At 40.4% G+C, this 22,569-nt stretch overlaps 2 protein-coding genes across 3 annotated transcripts; one reads left to right on the top strand and one right to left on the bottom strand.

Annotated features, from left to right (window-relative positions):
* Positions 1-230: 230 nt before the first annotated feature.
* LOC111608033 lies at positions 231-8,212 on the bottom strand. Its single transcript, XM_023330277.1, has 7 exons — positions 7,890-8,212; positions 5,693-6,067; positions 5,345-5,620; positions 4,481-4,568; positions 3,193-3,247; positions 1,370-1,494; positions 231-754 (listed from the first exon to the last, which is right to left on the bottom strand). Exons 1-7 carry the CDS (start codon positions 7,939-7,941, stop codon positions 697-699), a joined length of 1,029 nt encoding a protein of 342 aa, XP_023186045.1. The 5' UTR covers positions 7,942-8,212; the 3' UTR covers positions 231-696.
* Positions 8,213-12,932: 4,720 nt separating this feature from the next.
* On the top strand, positions 12,933-20,862 carry syt11 (synaptotagmin 11). 2 transcript variants are annotated; one of them, XM_023331279.1, is made up of 5 exons: positions 12,933-13,211; positions 13,304-13,379; positions 16,699-17,639; positions 18,010-18,130; positions 19,158-20,862. In XM_023331279.1, exons 3-5 carry the CDS (start codon positions 16,701-16,703, stop codon positions 19,466-19,468), a joined length of 1,371 nt encoding a protein of 456 aa, XP_023187047.1. In that variant the 5' UTR covers positions 12,933-13,211; positions 13,304-13,379; positions 16,699-16,700; the 3' UTR covers positions 19,469-20,862. The 2 variants fall into 2 exon arrangements, with proteins under 2 accessions (XP_023187047.1, XP_005814566.3); XM_005814509.3 differs by lacking the exon at positions 13,304-13,379 and having other exon boundaries at positions 12,934-13,211.
* Positions 20,863-22,569: the final 1,707 nt, after the last annotated feature.

Raw genomic sequence — 22,569 nt, 5'->3', positions numbered from 1 at the left:
AGCAGCATATTTACGAAGCTAATATACCGACTCCAGACTCCACCTAGTGGTCTGGAGCTGTTGTCCTGCTTGTTGCTTTTGTTTTTATTTTCCATGCAGCATTTTTCTGTTGCATCTGTTGCTTTTTTTGTGTTTTGGAGTTTTCATCATTTATGTATTTGCAACTCGTTTGAACCCGTAGGCCACCATAGCTGTGAGTTTTTAACAACAAAAATACTGGTTAGGATAGATATACTGCACAATTGTATATATTTTTATATAATGTTATGTCATTATGTACTATTTACATATTCCATACAGTCTCTAGTTGTGCTTGAAGATATTTACAGATTTCAGAAATAAAAGTTAAACAACAGGAACTGCGTCACATTTAAAGGCTGTTTTTGTTTTGTCAGCAGCATAATTTAATTTGGTGACATTATTTATATGCCATTCAGTTTCTAACACTGTCTGTTAAATATTTCTGCTCTGCTTGAGTATCGTGATTCCTTCGGTTCTGACCCGGTTTCTCAAACAGAAACAGTTTGAGCTTCAGCTGCAGCAGGATGGAGGATTAATAAAGAGAATCCATGTGAGTCTAATCCGGCGCACAGATCGTCCAGAAAGCTGCTTCTTCTTCTTCTGTACTGAGGTGAAACCAGAAGATGTTGTCGGTTGATTCAGCCACATTAAAATGGGAGGTCGCGGGTCGTGACCTCATCCTCTGGAGGCTACTGAAGAGTAGATGGTCGGATCAGATTCTTCTTTTGCTTTTCTGCACAGAATAAATAAAAAATAAGGAGTTATAAATGTAAAAGTGTCTCAGCTCCCTGCAGGATCAAAACAGAACCACTGCAAAGTGTTGCTCCAGATCTGAGTCACACAGCAGAGATGAAATTTAGAGATCACATGATCATCACCCAGAGTCGGGTCGTAACTAGTAGAAATACTCCTAAAAATACAATTTTCAAAAAGTTACTCAAGAAAATGAAACTCTTACTTCAGTAAAATTTCTGGATTTTCAACCCACTGAATGAAAAACAAACCAAAATTCACCAGACAGACAGACAGACAGACAGCTGCAGTTCCTGTTAAAGTTTCTGAAGTTTTTTATTGAAAGAAACTTATTTGAATAATTTTCCTTTGCCTGACTTTGCTATTTTTTGTAATTTATATGAATTATTGTTATTTAAATTTTTTAAATACAAAAATTTCCACTGAACTCTAATATTTTGGTCTGTCTGATGATGTATTTTTTAAATATTAAATGATTGATAATTTGATCCGCTACTCAGTAATTGAGTTGGCTTTTTAACAAATAGTTTGTTCTTTCAGTCAGTCAGTCAGTCAGTCAGTCAGTCAGTCAGTCAGTAATGTCTGCATGTCCTACCTGCTGTGTTTGCTGTGTTTGAACTGGACCGAAGCGTAGCTGATCTCCTCAGCCTCTACTTCCTGTTTCTGACTTCCTGTTTCCTCCAGGAGAGGCGGCAGGACGTTGCTGTAGATGTGATCAGTCTGAGGAGCGCAGAGAGAAGAAGACAGTGAACACTGAGGAACAGACTGCTACAGCTGCAGGAACAAACTTATTACTGTTTATCATCCTGACTGTTACTTTATTGTATCAAAATTTTCAATTGACCTGATTATCTTCAGCCTTCAGTAACTTCTGATTATTTAATATTTGCAAAGCAAACAATTTCTACGATGTTTTGTCTTCAAACCTGTAGTCAAACATGGGAGCTGCCTCCTCAAACTCAATCTGGTTCTGGTTCAAATGAAGCTTTTCCTTTCCACTGTCACCACATGCATCCTCAGTTTGACTGACTGCTGCAAAACAACCAGCTGCAAACACCTGGTTTTATATATAATATTTCAATCAGATTTATTTGTCCTTGTGATTTCTATAATCCGTCTGAAACGATTAATCAAATTAATTGATTAATCCTTTACACACTCAAAAAAGGCAATTTGCTAAAAAATAAAACCCACATTTATAGAAGTAATTCAGCCAAAACTGTACAAAAAATAGATACATTTTGCAATGAAGACTGAAAAACACTTTATTCTGTAAATATGTTTTACCCAAAAATTATCAATTGGCTCTTTTAGCTTCACACTAAAATAATGTGGTTATTGTATATCAGGCAATAAAATGTTTCTTTTCCTATTTAAAAAAGAAATCTAACCATTTGTTCATTTGTATCTTTGAATGTATTTTAAATATAGTATAAAAAGGTTTAAGTAGTTAAATAAAACAATATGTAGAATGTGCCATTTAAAAAAAATCTGATAAATCAGTTAATCTTCAGAATAATTGAAAGATTAATTTATTACTAAAATAACCGTTAAATGCAGCTCTAATATTAAAAAAAGTCTTAATGTTCAGAATGAGATTCTGTATTTGTGACTATATTTTGATTTTCCACATGGCTTCTGGTAATTACAGCGGAGTGTAAGTAAAACACGGACATTTACACATGTAGCTGCATGTTCCCATGTTATAAGGTATTTAATTATTAGTCTTAATCGGTTTAATTGTCCAAGTATTAACACAATATAAACTGGTGCGCTAAGTAAGTAAACTAAATGCTAGCAAGCTAGCTCGTGGCTGGCGCTTCTGCATGCTAATAGCTCCAGGCTAAAGTCTTTTCATACAGTTGAATTTATTGTGAATAAAGCCACTTCTCTACATACTTTACATTACTGCTTTACATCTGTATTACAGACTCTGTATGCAGGTTTGCTATTCCCAAAACCAGGACAGCAGCTTTATTTAGCTTTGTACTTCCTGGCCTGGTAGCTGTTTGCTGGTGGTGTCCACATCTTCAACACAGGAAGTACCTCAGTAATGAGGTACTTAGTTAAAATTAGTTACTGCTAATACAGTAACTAATTGTAAAAGAAGGTTTAATAAACTATAATTGTAAAATGGAGTACCGCAGCCAGAAGGTTGGGGCATTGTAGACGGTCTTGCCTTGGAATCCATGTTTCTATTGTCATTTTATAGATACATTTTTTTTACTTAATCTAATAATTTAATAATTAATTAAAGTCGCAAATAGAAACATGTTGGATTGGATCTTGCCTTTACTTCCTCGTCCCTTCCTGACCTCTGTCCAGTCAAGCAACTCATAAACAGAGGCTAATAAATAAATAAAATAAGACATGAATATGCCAACATCGCCACAGACTCGATGACAAACAGGAAGTCACCTTCATCTCTGCTTCTCCTCTCATGATGTTTGGACTCCCTGCTGCTGTTCGCTTCCTGCAACAAACAAAGGCTTTAAACACAGAAAGAACTAATCAAATAAAAAAATAATCCTCATTGATGTTTGGATTTTGGTGGTAAAATCTTTTAACTCCACCCTGAAGACATCACAGAAGGTGGTGTTGCGCTTTGGTGGCTGAATGTGGATGAGAAGGTTTAATAAATTCAGCTTTAACACACATTGATTTCTAATTAAAGGTTTAATTACTCAGCTTCCTGTTTGTCTTCAGGAAGGTTCTGGAAACAGCCAGACAATCAAAGCTCGTTAATCATCTACAGTTTGTTTACAAATGTAAAAAAAATGTGTTAAAATGAATTGAGATTGGAAAAATATTTGCTCAAATCTTATTGACAGTGATATGATGGATGAATCTACTAGTCTGTTTTGGGCACTGCTAATTAAAATACTAGCTGTGCTAAACCTGAAATACTTATTAAATTTTTAAATTATTAAATTTAATTATTAAACTTAGTTATGCTAACATGACAGAGCTACACCAACATGATATTTAGATGAAGCTAATGGCTAATGCTAAAACTTCAATTTAAATTCTACCTGCTCTTGAAAGACTACAACCCTACTGCATGTTTCTTGTTTGAAATAAAGTTATTGGAGCAGAAACAGAGAGAGAACGAGAGGAAACAGGACTGCAGAGTAAACAAACTTCAAAATAAGAGCGTGAATATAAACATCTACTTAGAGACTCTTTAGCAGTCCTCAACACAGATATCAACCTTTGTTCAACTAAAAGTTTACAGAACAGCCAAGTAAACCAGCGCTTCAGAACTTATCAGGAAAAATAGGAAGCTAAGTGCGGTAAACACAGTTAGCAAACCTCTTCGGCAACGCAACTTTATTTAAATAGCAACTTTCAGCCAAAGACAATTCAAAGTGCTTGAACAAGAAAATTAAAAACAACATAAAAAAATCAAGCAGATTGAAAATAAACAAAATAAACATTAAAATTTTGAATATAGTGAATGAATAGAATTAAACAAATTAAGAATAGGAAACGTCAAACAAGAAGTTTTTTAACCTTGTTTTAAATCAACTGAAGGTCGGAGCGTCTTACAACGAGCAGGAAGTTTATTCCAGAGTGTTGGAGCATAAAAACTAAAACCATGTTTAGTTCTGACTCGGAATAGTTAGTAGGTTTGATTCTGATGATCTTAAAGGTCTGAGTGGTTTATATTAGCTACTCTATTAGCACATTAGCTCTACTGCGGTACCTTTTAAAGATGAAGATGAGGAGGATGAGGGTGGTGACCACCAGCAGGACTCCAAACGTCACAGCAGCAGCCAGAGGAAGTTTAAACTCTGGAAAACAGAAAGTTTCTAACTATCAGGCTTACTCTGCAGCTGGACGCACCTTTCAGATTCTATTAAATCTAGATGATTTCAACTGTTTATAGAGGATTTAATTTACAGAAAATCTCAAGAGTTTAGCTATAAAAAAGGGGTCAAGCACAACCCAAATAAGGAGGCTTTGGTCCCAGACGTGGCTGTCGCAGGTTCGATTCCCGGCCTGCTGACCTTCGCCACATGTCTTCCTGTCTCTGTCTCATTACTTCCTGTCATCACATTTTCAAATAAAAGCCACTGCAGCCAAAAAACCTTTTAAAAAAATCTGTCACATGTGGTGGACGCATAGCTCAGAAAATTAAAGTACGATGAAAAAGTTCCTTATTTTTGTCCTCCATTTTACAAACTCATCAGTTATGTAGATTTATTACGACTTGAATAAAATATGTAAAGTTTTTATTTCTTGTAGTTTTGATGATTCTGGTTAGCAGAATGAAAACCCAAATCCAGGAAGCCCTGGCCAAGCTTGCTGCTCCGGCTCCAGGCGAAGATCTCACAAAGTTTTTCAAGGATTTGAAAGACAATCCTGTCAAATCGGAGCTTATCCTGGATGCTAGGACTCCATTACTTACTACACTTTTTCCTTCCACTAACTTTTCTTGGTTTGAAATATTTTACTCATTGTGTGAACAGAAAACATTGAACTTTTTAAAGATCTTCTAGTTTTTTTTAGATGTTGCTGTTGTTGCTGAAAATGTCTCCAGAACCAACTAGAATCAACCAGAACCAACCTTTCTCCTCCTTTTCCTCCACCTGCAGGCTGAACGGCTCTGATTGGGTCTCCATGTTACTCGTCAGAGCACAGCTGTAGTTCCCAGAATCCTTTGCGGTCAGAGGGCCGAGCTGGAGGGCGGAGCCGTTCCCTGGGAGGGCGTGGCCATCTTTCCTCCAGGTGACCTCCAGGTGAGTGAAGGTGCAGGTTGAAGTGATGCACTGCAGGGAGACAGTTTGACCTCTGCTGACCTCTGACTTGTTGCTGGAGCTCTTTATCTCCATTTTGATCAGATCTAAGTGAAACGTTCTCATTAGTTTCCATTAATATCTGTGATTATTGTCTGAATGTGACATGTTGATCTTACCAGCCACTGAGATTGTGACTCCAGTCGGGTTTGTAAAATGTCCAGCAGAATTATCTGCTTCCATCCTGAATCTAAAGGTTCCCATGTCCTCCATCTTAATGTCTCTGATCTGCAGAGTGCACTTTGCCTCCATGTTGCCCAGGTAATGAAACCGAGGCTCTCTGGCCGTTGAGTTGCTGTCGTAAACAGACGGAGTCGTTCCCTGACAGATCGGATGATTCTTACACCAGCGAACTCTGACGATCCTCAGAGGAATCTGTCTTCCTTCAGGAGAGAAAGATTTCAGAGGAGTGAAGTAACAGGGCAGGATGACAGTCGATCCTCTCACTGCACAGGTCGATCCAAACTGGTACCGGATGGTTTGGGCCGCGGCTCCTGGAGAAACAGAGTTTAAAATGATTATCTTAGTGAAAGCCTGATCTATATTACGCTGCTGCTGTAAATTGGGCCGCCTGCATCTGCTCCAGCTGGACTTGTTGTAATCACTGTGACCACCAGGGGGCGCACCCATTGCGTGAACACGGATATTGTGCTGCGAGTTAGAAACTAAGTAAATTCTGCTTCTTGTTATCGGCTCCATAAACACAAAACTAACCCAGAAACACACTGAAGTCACAAAACGCCTCCACTGGCAACTTGTTTTTTATTTCCAGAGACTCTGATGTAAAACTTAAATAATTTCATCCAGAGCTGCTCAAAAGAAAAGAGAAAAAATGCAAACAGACAAAAACAAACTCAGTTTGTAACATCAAATGAGGATGATGAAACAGGTAAAAAAAACTGATCAATCAAGTTAATAAATTGTTTGGTGTTGTAGCAAATGTAACATAAAGCTGCATAATTTAAATATTTTTATGACTCAACGCCCTATGATTGTCTGACAGTCAGAAGAAAGATGCATCAGCCATGAGCCAGTGAACTGCTGTTGTTACTCATTCAGTGAACATCACTAGGATTATGATGAGTTTGGAGCAGCAAATTTCCTCAGATCCTCGGTGATTCAGCTCATTGTGACTCAATTAATCAGAACTTTGTAAAACCGGATCAGTGCTTCTTTAAAACAGCTCGTCTGCAGAGGAAAAACATTACAGGGTCAATGGAAAGTGTGAATAAACTCGCAGAGAACGGTGCAATATTTCTCTAACTGTCTGTGAACAAACATTGGACGTTTCAGAAAAGGAAATTCTGATGTAAAGAAACGTGTTGGAAACTCTCTCTAACTCATGTCCTCATATTTATGAAATCTAAGTTGTGATGGAACTGCTTCCTGGAAAAACATGATGTAAGAACGCTCTTATTTTACTGAAAATGTTTCAGTTGTTTACGCTTTAACTTTCAAGGTTTGGATTTCTCTGAACACTAATTTTAACGAGATGTGCTCATGTTGGAATAAAGCTACATTGTGAAGCAAATCTACTTTCACTGGCCTGGAAATATTTAAAGAAAATAAACTGAATTACTCTGAATTAGTGAAGAAGTGGGCGGCTGAACCCGAAGGCCTGCCGCCTCACCGTTACTCACTCTGTGTCTTAAAGAAGGCAGTTTGGTTGTAAGAAGGAAACAACTTTTTCAGGGATTTGGATTGTGTTGCGTTTTGAATTTGTATTTTTATTTGTTTTTTGTGTTTGGCCTCAGATGTTTCACTCTTTCCATGTAAAAATCAGATTTGAACATTTCCGACGCAAACAGCTGACAGGAAGTCCGACATTAAATGAGTAATTTCCTGCATAATATCAGTGATTTGATCTACAAATACTAACTTTCTGAATAATGCATCAAACATGTTCCTGGGGTGTCATGCAAAATGAAAATTATGGTCAAATTTTAAACATATTAAAGTTCATTGTTTTTTGGGGTTTTTTTGCATTTTACAGCTAAATATTGAAGTGTTTTTTAAATGATGCTTCATTTAATCAGGTTGTTCTGATTTTCTTCAACACAAAGTGAATGTGTGAAATAATAATGTGACTCATTCAGGAAAAGAAGAACACGAATCAGCAGGAAAACCAAAGAAATAACAAACACAAGTTTCTAGAAACCTGCAAAACTTTCTCGTTTCTGTACGAACTCAGCCGGACTCAGAGTCAGAGACGAAGGAGAAAAACTCTGCTGTCAATAAAACTTTAGAAATTATTTACACAGATTTAATTTCCTGCTTCCAGGTTCTTTTCTTCCTGATGAAGATCAAACTTCTCACCTGCCAGCAGGAACATGAAGCTCCAGAAAACCTTTTCACCTCCAGGAGCCATCCTGAGTTTTTAGACTCTGCTGCTGATCGTTCTGTCAGAAAACTGATCAGCGATGATGTAACTTCCTGTTTTCTCTCTCTCACTTCCTGCTTTATTTGTTTTTCCAGTAACTCCTCTCTGCATGTTAAATTAGGCCGACTGCAGCTCAGCTTTCAGAAGCACTCAGGTAGAAATGAGTTCATGCGTTATGTGAAAAAACAAGGCAGGAAGTGGAAACGTTCCTGGTGGAACTGAGCTTCCTGGTTTCCTCTCTGAGGTTTGGAGCCGATTTTTATCCAGCAACGGAAAGAGGAGCCATTATTTTAAAACATGTTTCTATTCCGCTTCATCAGTGGAATAGAAACCTGTTTTTCCAACAGTTAAAACTGCTGTGTGTGTATTTAATGACGAAAATAAAAAGAATTAATTATTAAACAAGCAGCTTAAAAAATCAAAGTCAACATTAGGGAAGAGGAACCGATGCAAAGCTGTAAATTAAATGTTTTCTGACTCATTTGATCTAAAGAGTGTAATATAATCCTAATGAAAGACGTAACTCTAACCCAGCATAACATAACAAAACACAGGAAACAAACAGGAGGAGAATTACAAACTTTTTGTGTTTTTTAAGCTGCTGGTAAAAAAGCTAAATATTAATGAAAAACCAGAACAGAATAGTATATTCTGAATATACATCAGAATATACTAGATGTATATTCTGTATATTTAGATATAATTTTCTTTAAACTCAGACTTTCTATTAAAATGTTTTCAGTTGCAATAAAGAAAAACAAACCTTTTCCTGGCCAACCAGAATGAATTGATTTTAACTGATCAAACAGATTAATTATTGATGTTAGACCGGCCCACTTTACATAACAACCTCTTGTTATTAAAATAACTTCATTATGTTTAATAATGTTAATTAAACGTGAGAAAAAGTTGCAAGTTGTGGGGCGTCTTGACAGAAACGTTTAAATGATGCAGCTTTGTGCCACACGGTTCATTGACTGAACCTCGTTTTGCTCCAGCCGTTTCATCGTCCTGGTTACTGTCGGCTCATTTGTGAAAAACTTCCCAATGTTTGCACATTTAGCTGCAAAATTTAAACATGCAAAAGCACATTTAACTTCTTCCTTTTATTCTCTTTCTGCTTTGCTCCATCAGGTTTCACGTCAGGTTGCCTCTGAATACCAAACGGCAGCTGCTATTGGTCTACAGCAAGCCGATTAAATTTTTATTTTATGGTAAAACGGCCTGCCATACTCGCTGTGGCTACCACTCAAATAAACAAGATTATGTGTGGAGAAAATATGAATCATTTTAATAACTAAAAATAGACGACATGTTTAAATAGGATTCACCAGACATTGTCTATATTGTGATAATATTGCAGGGCCTCACTGCTATGTTGTAATATCTATAGAAATATGATTTATTTCAGTGATTAGGCTGCAACTCTTTCAATGCAACAGCAGGTGTCAGTAGTGAGCCATGAAGTGTTGAACTTCCTGTTCATTCTCTCTGACTTCCTGCGGTATTTTTTTCTCTCTGCATCTTAAATTAAATCAGCCAAACCGACTGCAGTTCAGCTTTTCTAAAAACATGATCAAAATCAGTTTTCTAGCTGGTCGTTGTTAGTAAATGATGTTCAGGAAGAGGTGAAACGATGATCTGCTTGGTTCTTCTAAAAATCTAGATTTTGGTAAAATGATTATATTTCTATATTTTCTGTGAGAATGTAAATCTGTCCAGGCCTGAGGCTGGGACGGATCCGGAGCGCTGACTTTGTTCTGTATCTACAGTCTTAAAATAAAATCTGACTATTTTGTTGCTTTCAATGAAATCATAAATAATAAAAGCAAAAAGTTCATCTAAAAAATGTAATAAATGTAAAAAGGTTGAACCTTCTGCAGCAGTCAGCGTCGCATCACCTCCTCTGATGGAAACTAATGACGCTTGGAGAGAGGGCAGCGGGTTAAAACGTGAGCTGAATCCTGGCTGTGAGTACCAACTGGGTCAGAACCTGCTGGTGTCGGAGCGTTTCCCAACAGGAGAGGAACAGAAACTAAACACATGAACACGTCCTGAGAACCAGAACTCAGACCAAACTCAACTCCAGGTCCGACAGTTTGTGGCGTTTTCGGATATAAACCCGATGGATTTCTGGACGTTCTCCTGCCGTGGACTCCTGAGCGAAGCAAGAACTTTGAGTTGGATCCGTTTTCTGCCGCCATGTGGGAACTCGTTTCGGAAAGCCAAAGGAATCCAATCAGACTGAGTCGGGACCTGAAGGATCAGATTTTTTTGTTGAAACCCTGCAGCGTGTTGAACCAGAACCACCTGAGCCAGTCTGACCAGCTTCATCATGTCCAGTAAAGGAAGAAACCTGGCGGAGGTGAGGAACCTCCTTCAGTCCTGCAGTGGATTCAACTCGGAGCAAACCGAGAAGTTCTACGAGAGCGAAATGGAAACGTACGAACAGGTGAGACCAGAGAACAGAGAAACGATACAATTATAAAACCTGAAAGCCTGAAGCAAACATAAACCTGAACTTCTGGCATGGATGTTCATTTAAATCAGTTACACATTTCTTTATTCCACTTAAAAATTTCACATCAAACTAATTTTTAAACAAAACATAAAAACAAAAATCAGTTTTTAAATCACCAACCTGATGAGGAAGTAATTCATGAACTATTTGATTAGCATGCTACTCAGTATGCTAATGATGCTATCTGTCCAACCGGCTAAATATCACATTAGCATGAAATTCACAGTGCTAGTTTTACGTTAGCCAATAGTTGCTGCTCCAAACAGTCCTAGATATCCATATCTGGAAGAACTGCAATGTTTTTGTGATGTTTTATTTCTGCAATTGGTTCTCATTCAATCACCTCCCAGCAGTTAAAAGCCAGCCCGTTTTTCCCTCTTTTTCAGATCCTTTTGTTCTCTTCATGTCGATTGGTTTTTCCTGGCATCGCTTCGTTGTTCCTGCGGTTAATAAATGTCTGTCAGGCCTTTTCTTCTGTCTGCGCTCGGGTTTAATTCCACAAGACACAAGAAGAAAGTTTTTGTTTTTTTGTGTTGTTTTAAAAAATGAGCAGATTAAAAATCCAAAGTGGAGTTGCTGGTTCTGACCTGCAGGCTGATTCTACCAGAACTTCTGGATTTCCAGGCTCAATCTGGTTCTACTGGAGGTTTCCTTTCTACTGTCACCACATGCATGCTCAGCATGAATTCAGTGAACCGGATCAAACTGAACCAGCTTTCATATGTGGGTTGAGTTAAAAGTGTTACCTCTGTGAACTTTGACCCCTGCAGGACTTTGTGGATACGTTGGAGTACCGCGCTCCACATCAGCTCATCGATCTCCTGGTGGCCAACTTCTCCGGAGACCGAGGGACGATATGAATCTGCAGCGCGTTTCACTGCTTGCTGCATGTTTGCGCCTGTCACTGCAGATAAATGTTTGATCCAAAGAAGAGAAACATGTATAAAGGTACGATTGTTCTGGAAGCAGGCGGATTATTATTATTATTATTCCAAGTTTTACTCAAACATCAAAACTCAGAAAAACCTGCAACAGATGAATCAGGAACATTTATGTGTTTTGATTTGGTGTAAAATGTTTTTTCACTCTTGCATGTCTGATGTTTTCATGTTTAAGATATTTGGTACCTTCTAGGTTTATTTTTGCCTCCTTAAACTTTATGAACATTAAAGCAGTAATATAATCTTAGCTTGGATGTTTCTTTGACTGATTTCAGCCTCTAAATTTGGATTATTTCAGTCTCTCTTTTTTTTTTAGCATATTTAAGTAAATTAAAGACAGTTTGTTTATTTATTAAATGTTCTATTTTTATTTTTTTAACAAAGGACCAGTAACATTTCTGCAGCAGTTAAATCCCGTTCATGGACAAATAAGGGCACTTCCTGGTCATTATCTAACATCCGGGAGGCCAGAAGGGGGCGGAGTCTCCTCCTGCTCCTGGAGGATCATTTGAGGGAGGAGAGGAAGCGCCAGCGATGTCTCACTCCAACCACATTTCTGAAGACGACAGTAAACATTCTCCATAAAATTGTTTCTAACAAAATAAAAATTCCCTTTCACAAATATAAGTAAGAAGACAAGGTTTTATATCAAACATGTCTCACAAATGTCATAAATCAATAATCTACAAATTGATCAAAGACAGGAGCTGTATTGTCAAAGAAATAAGTTTATGATAATAATAGAATCACTCTTTCATACAAAAACCACCTGTGAAAAAGTGCTGCTCCTCTTTATTTTTATTCAGACCATCAAATAAATATCAATATTGGCTCAAGATAACCTGAATGAATACAAAAACTGTTTTCAAATCATGATTTAATTTATCAAGGGGGAAAACTATCCAAATCGATCCTGGCTTTAAGGAAAAAGGTAGTAGCCTGATTGTTTAATCAGAAATGACCTAAAACCTGTCAGTAAATATAACAGGTGTTTAATGCTGCAATGCCACAACGTGTTGTTTTGTTGTTTACAGAAAAGTTTATATATAATGTCAAGTTTTATCAAAAGTAAAAGCAGACAACAGAAACATAATTTTGTATATTGTCGTTTCTATTAACTTCCCGATTGGATTAAAATAAACTTTAATACAATTAATATTAATGTTTCAGTATATGTCATCCCTCAAACACAGTCATGTATAAAATATATCTATAAATAGACACAAACACTAATTACTGGATAATTCAATTCAAAAATACTTTATTTATTCTAAGGGAATTAAATGTTGTAACTCATTCATTCAGAATTCTTAATAATGATATTGTAAATGGTGAAAGAAGAATTTAATATTGTATAGTGTAAGCTTAATTATTTAACCAAAACCTACATTTTAAAAAATATTTTTATTCTAACTACATTTTAGAAAAACAACCTCTCCACGCAGTGAGTCATTACCCCGCACAGACGATCTTCGTGCAGTCTCCTCTCGGCAGCTCCGCGCAGCCTCCCTGCATCCCCAGCATCCCTGCGCAGTGAATCAGACTGACCGACCCACCGAGGCGGACTGAGCGCACCGACGCTGCTCCGTCAGCGGACACATGAAGGCTTCCTCCCCCGGGTCAGAGGCGAGTTTTCGGTGATTCCTCCCCGCTGGTTTCCCTCCTTTATGGATGTGAAGTAACAGCGGGCGGCAGCGAGTCGGTTCCCCCTCCATCTCTGCGCTTCTTTCGGCCAGGATCCAAACCTCCTCTGAACCACAAAATGGCGGACATCATCGAGCTGGGACCCGCCTACGGTGAGAACCGGGCCGGAGTCCGAACCTTTTCTCAATTTAACATCAAAACTCTCCCTTTTCAATGCTTTAAATGTGAGTAATTTGTGTTTTAGAAGCGTTGGGGAAGCAGCAGGTGTTTAGGAGGAAATGATCCGCGTCATGTTGAAAAATCACCTGCAGCGCGTTGAGGTCGCTTCTCCAGGCCTGGATATTCTCTGAGTTTGACTTTAGTGATTTTTAAACATGATCAAAATATCATTAATAATGTTTCGATGCGTGTATTTAATAGATGGATCTCGGATGCTCCCCTGCGGTCAGGAACATTTTAAAGGAACAGCGTCATCTTCCCCGAAGAATTAAACATGAAACGTTTATTGATTTGTGACGTGATTGTTTGTGTCAATCCGATCCCACGGATGGTTTAAAAACAGCCCAAACTCGGGTGGGTTTAAAAAAAACAGGGCGCGTTCCCACGCACAGTCTCGTGCGTGCGCGTCGCGTGCCAGTAACGGGTGGGTAGAGGCTGACGTCATGTCTGTTCCCTGCGACAGAGGAATGATCTGTCCTTATAAACCCATCTTTGTCCCGCTGGAGTTGTCGCTGCTGACGCGGAGGAATAATCTGTTTTCTGGGGATGAGGCGGTCCAGAACCGGGCCAGAACCGGCAGAATCTTCAATAATCCAGTAAATACGGACATAAACTGAATTTCTGAAGCGTTCTTGTCCCATGAAGTCGTTGCTGCCTGGTCTTTGAAGACATTGGCCCAGATTAGGGACCATTTAATCCAAAGCCAGCCTGTAGAGGCATCTGGGTTAAAACCAGGGAATCTGGGCCGATCCGGGCATGGGTCGAGGTCTAGGTTTGGGTTTCTAATCTATAATCAGGTTAAAGTGACTCATTTCTGACGTTGAAGCTGCTAAAGAGAAACATAAAGACTGGATTATTAAGCGAAGGATGATTAATCCTCCGTGGATTGGGAGGTTTGGGGTGAAGAACCTGCAGCTCTGCAGAGCCTCACAAAACCAGAAAGTTCAGTTTATTGTGAGAGTTTAGCGATTATTTTAGTAATTGGACGAAATAATAAAGTCAGGTTCTGCATAAAATACAAGCTTCTTTTATGACTTAAAAATACACAAAAAATTAAATTTAAGTAAATTAATTCAGTTTTTAGATTTATGAATAAATCCAACTAACTACTATAAATACTTTAAACTTGAAATATAAACTCTACATATTTCATTTAAATTAAGATAAAAGCAACAAATAAAAGGTTTCATCTCATGTGCTAGCTAACACCCTGTTAGCTAACACCCTGTTAGCTAGCCGCTAGGAGCTGCTACATGTAGCATTCCTAGTCCTACATGTGGAACATGACAGACTATCTCAGGTAAACAAAGCCAACGGAAACGGCGCCTGTCGTCGACTGCGGTCAACTCGGATGTCTGCAGTGGCTATTTCCTGTTCGGTTACATCAACGGCGCGCTATCATAGAAGCTAATTCTAGCTCCAGTTTAGCTTAAAATGTTTCCACACTTTGATAGTTTTTGTCATTTTTAGCAAGCTTCATTTTGTAACTCTACCTCTCCTTCCACAGCTAAAAATAGCACTTAGCTTAGCATATGTGTCATCACCATAGGCGTTAGCATAGGCGCTATCATTGTCGTGCAACACGAATAATCTTCCAGCCAGACTTCAGAGCGCTGAATAGTTTAAGTGTTTGTTACAGTATATTTAACGAAACTTTGAAGCAGAATGTCAGCTCAGGTCTGGACTTTGACTAGGCCATTCTAACCTATGAATCTGCTGTGGTCTAAGTCATCCCATAATGTCTCTAATTATGGCTTTAAATCTCAAAATGGTGACTTTTGTTGGGTTTTTATTTTTTCTTTCATGGTGGAAATCCACAGAAATGTGAAAAGGTTTATGGGGTGTGAATATTTCTGCTCATTATTACCTAAAACTAAAAGTTTTTGTTCCCTTGCTTTAAGTAGGAGCTGTTTAATGATGCGTTTACTGACCAGGAGAAACCTGGGAGTTCTGATGCATTCAGGGAACAAGAAGTAAAATCAGATTTTTTGAAAGTTATCACATCCTCTCTGGTCTCTCAGTCAGGCTAAAGTCCAGTTTTAAACCAAATCGGATCGGCTGCAACAGAACTAAATCATTTTCAGGAAATGTTTTGAATAATTCATTATAAATACAGTGAACAAGTTTTGAAATATCACAACTTTTCAGCTGATAGCTCTGTGAATATCATCTTGTTGATGTAAAATTATATTTCTTATCTTTTTATCGTCTTTTGAGAGAAATGTACATTTTCTAGAAGCATCCAAACAATCAGAAACTACTTCACTCAAACGAAATATTCCAGAGAATCAGGAAATTTTTCAGTGGCAGAATCAATAAATCTCACACACACACGCGCGTGCACACACACACACACACACACACAACTGATGTGTGTGTGTTGCTAAGCAGTGAGCTGAGCTGTTTCAACTCTTCCTGACATGACATCATCCGCTGGAGTCTGAATGAAAGCCGGAAACGGTGTTAGGCTTTCAGGCTTTCAGGCTGCAGCAACGCAGCAATTAGCTGCAGCAACGCAGCAGTCAGCTGCAGGTTGTTTTATTCTGATGCACATTCGTCGTGTTTTTACCTCTGAGCCTGCAGACGAGTTTGAAAGGTTTTGTATTTTTTAGACGTTTAAATCGTCCGTTTCTGGGTTTTATTTCCACGCTGCAGTCAGGTTGTTGCAGGACTGAGTGAAGCTGCAGCAGTGAGTCTCATGGGACGCAGCGGCACAACAAGGCAGCATTGTCTGCTGCAAACAAAGCCCTGCTCTCCTCTTCATCATCACCATCTTCCTCAACTCTGAGCAGTTAAATCCTCACTAGTAGTTTCCATGCAGAGTTTGGTTCGGTCATTTTCCAGATTTATTTTCCTGTTTTCAACATAAAAATCTTCCCAGTTTAAGTTTTCTTTCTCCAAACATACCGGATTCATCTACCGATTAAATCCCAAAGTTGTCCTCAAGTTGTCCCTGGTTTGGGAAGCTTTGTTCTTTACAAAGATCCAGATGAAAGAAACAAAACCAGCAGATAAGATTTCCATAAACAGGTTGGAACCAGAGGTCTGACATGATTTTCAAGCCTAAAGCCTGGGTCAAAGGTCAACCCAAGGTTTCTAACAGTAGTTTAACCAAAACACCAAAAGGTCCAAAGATCTGCTGTTATTTTATCAGGAGCAACAATAATTACTTCCAGTTTCCTTCATTTAATTAAAGGAAACTGTTGCTATGCCGATGATACGCTGGAGATAAATCCACATATCATCCACATAGAGCTTCATGTCATCGGGGTCGAGGCGTCGACAGACCGCCCGCTGCGTCTCTAGGCCGATGACGCTCTGATGGACGTCCGCCTTTCATCAGCGTCACTGGAGGATATTTAGGAATTGAAAACACGATTTACTGAACGACCTCTAACTGTCCTCTGTGTCTCCGTCCAGCCATGTCCCCGGTGCTGGCGGGCTTCCTTGGAGCTGGTGTCCTGGTTCTGGTGGTGGTGGTTCTGGTCCTGCTCTGGTCGTTCTGTCAGCGCCGGTACCTCCGGGTTACCGGGCGCTACAAGCTGCACGGTGACCGATACTGCGACGCAGAAGACCCCCCGTACAAATTCATCCACATGCTGAAGGGGATCAGCATTTACCCAGAATCCCTCAGCGGCAGCAAGCGGATTGTCCGTGGAATCCGCCGCGCCGACCGGTCGGAGCGTGACGGCGAGCGCGGCGGTTCGGCCGGCGGCGCGGCGGGCCGGGGAATGGTCCTGGTGGATGCAGAGAACAACATCCTGGACGTTCCGGGTCAGCTGCAGATGAGTCACCTGGTCCCGCCCACCGGGTCGGGCCCCGCCCATAGCCAGGCCCGGCTGGAGCGGGCCCTGCCGGTCCGTGCCGACTACTGTTGCCTGGACAGCAGCTCGGCCGGCAGCAGCCAGACCAGCAGCAAGACGGCGTCGCCCTTCACCCCCGCCTCCTCCGAACCAGAACCGGAACCCAACCTGGGCTCCGTCAGCCTCAGCGTCGACTACAACTTCCCCAAGAAGGCGCTGGTGGTGACGGTGGTGGGGGCCCGGGGCCTCCCCGCCGTGGACGAGCAGGCCGGCAGCTCCGACCCCTACGTGAAGATGACCATCCTGCCGGAGAAGAAGCACCGCGTCAAGACCCGCGTGCTGAGGAAGACGCTGGACCCGATCTTCGACGAGACCTTCACCTTCTACGGCGTGGCCTACAGCGCGCTGCCCGACCTCACGCTGCACTTCCTGGTGCTCAGCTTCGACCGCTTCGCCCGCGATGACGTCATCGGGGAGGCCGTGGTGCCGCTGAAGGGCGTGGACCCGAGCACGGGCCGGGTCCACCTGAGCCAGCAGATCACCAAGAGGAACATGCAGGTGAGCAGGAGGCTGCTGCTAGCTTAGCGTTAGCATGGAGACAGGCTGCTGGGTCAGCTGCAAGTATGAACAGATCCTCTGATTTTAGTCGTCTGATCAGAACCGACTGGGTCCAATCAGAAGTTCAGGAAATGGACCAACATTAAAACACAAAAACAGAATTATTGAAAAATTCATCTGTGGTGTTTAAAACAAACTCAAAGCTTCACCAGAGGAGATTTTTATTCACCGCTGGAAGAGATGATGGGGAGGCTGATTATTGGTGGTAAAAAGTGATTATTGGTGGTAAAAAGTGATTATTGGTGGTAAAAAGTGATTATTGGTGGTAAAAAGTGATTATTGGTCCTACCATCTCTGTCTGTGTTCTCAGTGTGAGAGTCGTGGCGAGCTGCTGGCCTCGCTGTCCTACCAGCCCGTGTCCCACCGCCTCAGCGTGGTCGTCCTGAAGGCCAGACATCTGCCCAAGATGGACATGACGGGCCTGTCAGCCAGTGAGTGCAGCCGTTAAAAAACGGACTTTTCTTCTCCCTCAGACATGAATCTAGATCTGGAGGGTTTTATTTATCTATCTATCTATCTATCTATCTATCTATCTATCTATCTATCTATCTATCCATCCATCCATCCATCCATCCATCCATCCATCCATCCAGTCGTCGTCAGTAGCAACCAACTAACCAGCTGTATTAGCAGGTCTTTATAAAAGCTCATGTTTGGGGATTTCTGCTCCAGTTTAAAGCCACAGCGCCAGCATAGGTTGCATTCGCTCAATACGAACTTTTAAAATGTGACTGTCACTCAGGTTTTCGTTATTAGTCCAGTTTAATCTCTTCTCATAATTCCCTGATTTTTATTTATTTTCATGGGAAAAACACAAAACAAGAAATGAGGAGGAAAGTAGAATTCATGGCTGATTGATTCTGATTCGTTTTTATTATTAGATTATTTTTATAGTACAAGAATAAACTAATATTGGCAGAAAAAAGATTGTGATAAAAGTCATTTTAAAGAGAAATTACGACATTATTTTCCTATTATTATGATGTTATTCTCATAATATTACGACTTTCTTGGATTCTTATGACTTTATTCTATTGATATTACAACTTAATTCTATAGTTTCACATTATTCTTGTAATATTTAAATTTTATTCTCATATTTTTCTTTAATCTCTACTGCAACTTTATTGTCCTTAAATTATCACTTTATGCTTGTATTTTGTGACTTTATTCTCTTAAATAAATTAAAATAAATGAAAATCTAATTTAAAAAATACAGGTTTTGTTTCACCTTTAAAATTAATATATATATCATTTCTTCATTAGTTTGGTTTTTATTCCATTTTTGTCGAAAAGGCGTCAAGTTTTCTACTTTGATTCTAATTTGACATTTAAAATATAAATAGTAAAAACAGTTTAGTGAACTTGTATAACTAAAGTGTGTTAGAAATAAAGAGGAAGTGCAGATTTCGTTATCCTGATCCTCTGCAGCTCATCTTCTTCTTCTCCTACGCTCAGATCCGTACGTGAAGGTGAACGTTTTCTACGGCCGTAAGCGCATCGCCAAGAAGAAGACGCACGTGAAGAAATGCACGCTGAACCCGGTCTTCAACGAGTCCTTCATCTACGACATCCCGCCCGAACTGCTGCCCGACGTCTCCGTGGAGTTCCTGGTGGTGGACTTCGACCGGACCACCAAGAACGAGGTCCTGGGCCGCCTGCTGCTGGGCCTGCACAGCCCCTGCCCCTCTGGCGCCTCCCACTGGCGGGAGGTGTGTGAAAACCCACGCAGGCAGATCTCCAAGTGGCACAACCTGAGCGACTTCTGAGGAAGAGGAGGAAGCAGCTGAGACTCTACCGGTGATCCCTACTGGGAAACAAAGACTCAGTGTACAGCTCTCACACACACACACACACACACACACACACTCACCCCCACACACACACCACATGTGCAACACACACACCGCTGTGATGATAGTCCAACTCTCCGTCTCTATTATCTCTTCGCCACCAAAATGTTTTGCAAGTTTAAGAAAAAATCCTAAAGTTTCATTTGAAAAGAAAAGAGGGCGGGTCCAACGCGATTTAAAAAGAAGAAGAAGAAACGGCTCCCCTCGTCCTGCAGCTCGCCGCATGTCTGTGAAGCTCCGAGCTGCAGAGATCCTCTGACGCTGCGACGCTCCACCGCGCAGAGAAAACCTCCTCTGTGTTCAGCATGCTCCCCGCCTGCGACGGTCCGGGTTCTGTCCCGCTCCAGAACTTTCCCAGAATCCTGAAGATGCCGGGTTTCGTCCCGGCTGCGTCCCAGCCCCAAAGTACTGCAGCGAAAACCTGCAGACTGAACCCAGCTGATGTAACATACCTGATTTATCCTGGAGCCTGAAGCAGAGGCCAGATGTTGAACATCTTCCACCAAAATCACTCAGATCTGCTTAGAATCTGTTTTAACTGTTTCGTCCCACAGCTTCTTCCTGATTCTCACTGAATCATCAGATCCTCACATACTTTCTCTCTAATCATGGGTCTATTGCAAATTTTCTGCCAAACAAAATGATCATAAACATTGGGTTTAAGTGGTGCTACCTCCCACCTGCAGGGGGCGGCGTTTCTTACTCGATGACAGGTTGTCAGAAAAATCCAGTTTTTAAAGTTGTTTAACAGATACAGATGTTTCCGTGTGCGATCCGTTTGATTCCTATTGGGTTTTTTCTTCTAAATGTAGTTTTTGGAAGAAAAAAAATAGCATCAGAAAATTTGCTATTTTGATTGCAAAAAATGACAAAACCAACGATAAAACCTGGCGGAACTGATGGATGGTGTCAGGATGAATATTCAGATGACCGATTGCCTGTTTTTGGGTTGATAATGTAGAAAACAGTGAAACTGTGAAGTACAATGAGAGTGTTGCTGTTTATTATTTAAAGGGGCGGTACTATGTATTTTCGGGGCACCCGGTGCCATTTTATATAATCAAGTAACTTTGTTACCTTCAGTTGTCAGAATGCTGTCAAATATAACTGAAAGAAATTTAACTTCCAGATTTAACCTCTGTCTCTTTAAAAACTCCTCTTCTTCCTGAAGCTCCGCCTCCAGGAAGTCGTCCCAACATGGCTCCTCCATTAACCTTTTAGCGTTTTTACCAGCTCTGAGCAGCAGCTCCTATAATGAGCTCAGCAGGTGTTTGCTAATTGCTGCTGGCTAGTCTGAAGGATCTGAGTGGGGGAGGAGCTGCACCTTGGGGGCGGGGCTAGGTCCATCCAGGTGTTTTGCGCAGCTGAATGGTTGCCATGGAGATTAAAAGAATGAATGAAAGAATCAAAGCAACACTCCAGGTTTGTTTCTGATGAGAATAAAATTATAACATGATGGAAACATCAAAAAAGTTGATTTTCCATAGAATCAACTTTTTTATAGAAAAAATGTTGATCTGGACTGGAACCAGTCCAGAAACAGTCCAGAGTGGTTCTGGACTGGAAACGAGTCCCAGGTGGGTTCTGGTCGCTCGGACCAGGAAGCAGTAGGTTTGGTTAACTCAACCAGATCGGTTTTTAACTCATTTAAACTGCTGGTGGCCCACAAAATTCATTCAATTAAAAATTACAAGTTGTAATTTTTAACGCAACTTTGCATTAATGTTATTTAATGCAAAGTTGGCATTTCATGACAAAAGTCGTAGACGTTTCTGAAGACTCCTTCATGTTTATGGCAGATGTTTTGTTACATAAAGAGTTACCGAAAGTCTCAAGTAAAACCTCTGGATGTTTTGTTTTTAATCCCAGTTCATTAATAAACAAGCCCACCAGAGGGCGCTCTTCTTTACTAACGACTTAAAAACTCCTGAATATATTCAGGTTTTAATCAGGCTTTGTAAGATTAGCAGTTTATTGGTATTTTTGTACGTTATTATCCGGGTTTGAGGTTTTATCCCGCAGATAAATGAAGTTTTGACCTTTTCCTGGGGGCGCAGCCTCATCTGTTCTCTGCTTCACGCCGTCCGCCTCCTTCCTCCTCCCCGTTGATCGTTGTGAGCGATCCGCCACCAGATGGCGCCGTTTCCCCGCTTGGTTCTGTTTCCCTCGGCTCTGTGACCAGAGAGAAGCCAGTTTGGGTTTAACGCTGACTGCTGATGCAGTTTAGTCTGTTTAACGTTAATCCAGCCGCAGCTGCTCTACAGACATTAACTCGTGTAAATCTGCGCCTCACCTGAACTTTTGCAGCTTTCCTCTGAGCGGAGCTCCCCGCAGACCAACACACTGTAGATTTGTACAGATGTGAATTTGTTCGCTGGTTTCCTTCCTGTCTGTTGTCCTCAGAGCTTTCGTGTGTTTGAGCGCCCCCTGCTGTAGACCTGGATGCTAACCTCTGTGTTGGGTTTGTTAACACTCAGTGGACGTGCAAATAAAAAACAGTTATCTACGAGGGCTGCGTCGTTTCTTCTATTTTCTCTTGGTTTGTTTTCTGTGTTTTTGCAACAGAAAAAATCTCCAGCCCGGTCCAAATGGGTCAGAACCAGAACATAAACACGCAGAAATGAGCGAGAATAACTAAAGATGGAGGAATAGCAGTTAATATTTATAGTTTTTAAAGTTATTCAGGTTTTGGAGCTTCTAGAAATGAAGACGCTGACATTAGCGTTAGCATCTGCTGCTAGCAGGTTTAGCATTAACCCTCTATGGCATGACTTTTTATTTTTGTGGGGAAGAAATATTTTCCTGCATTCTTTGGGAGCTTGGTGGTCCCTAATTACATGTCAATCATAAAATCGGACTCTGACACCTCCTGGAACCAGATTTGGGTTTGTTGCCTCAGGGTAACATTGGTCTAGAACACCAAGATTGTCTACACTGATTATGAGAAATGAAATACAAATCAAACAAAAACTATATTCATAAAAGAACTATTTTTGGACAAAAATATGTCAAAAATC

Source organism: Xiphophorus maculatus, chromosome 3, assembly GCF_002775205.1.
Source record: "Xiphophorus maculatus strain JP 163 A chromosome 3, X_maculatus-5.0-male, whole genome shotgun sequence".
Classification (NCBI taxonomy): domain Eukaryota; kingdom Metazoa; phylum Chordata; class Actinopteri; order Cyprinodontiformes; family Poeciliidae; genus Xiphophorus; species Xiphophorus maculatus.
The sequence above is the reverse complement of the archived record's forward strand: the minus strand, read 5'-3'. Positions and strand labels throughout refer to the sequence as shown.

Coding starts and splice junctions, on each gene's coding strand:
- LOC111608033 (XM_023330277.1), bottom strand. CDS start 7,941: ATGGCTCCTGGAGGTGAAAAGGTTTTCTGGAGCTTCATGTTCCTGCTG. Junction 6,068..7,889: donor CTTCATGTTCCTGCTGGCAG/GTGAGAAGTTTG, acceptor CTGTTTCTCCAG/GAGCCGCGGCCCAAACCATC. Junction 3,248..4,480: donor CTCATCTTCATCTTTAAAAG/GTACCGCAGTAG, acceptor TGTTTGTTGCAG/GAAGCGAACAGCAGCAGGGA.
- syt11 (XM_005814509.3), top strand. CDS start 13,178: ATGGCGGACATCATCGAGCTGGGACCCGCCTACG. Junction 17,640..18,009: donor TCACCAAGAGGAACATGCAG/GTGAGCAGGAGG, acceptor CTGTGTTCTCAG/TGTGAGAGTCGTGGCGAGCT. Junction 18,131..19,157: donor CATGACGGGCCTGTCAGCCA/GTGAGTGCAGCC, acceptor TCCTACGCTCAG/ATCCGTACGTGAAGGTGAAC.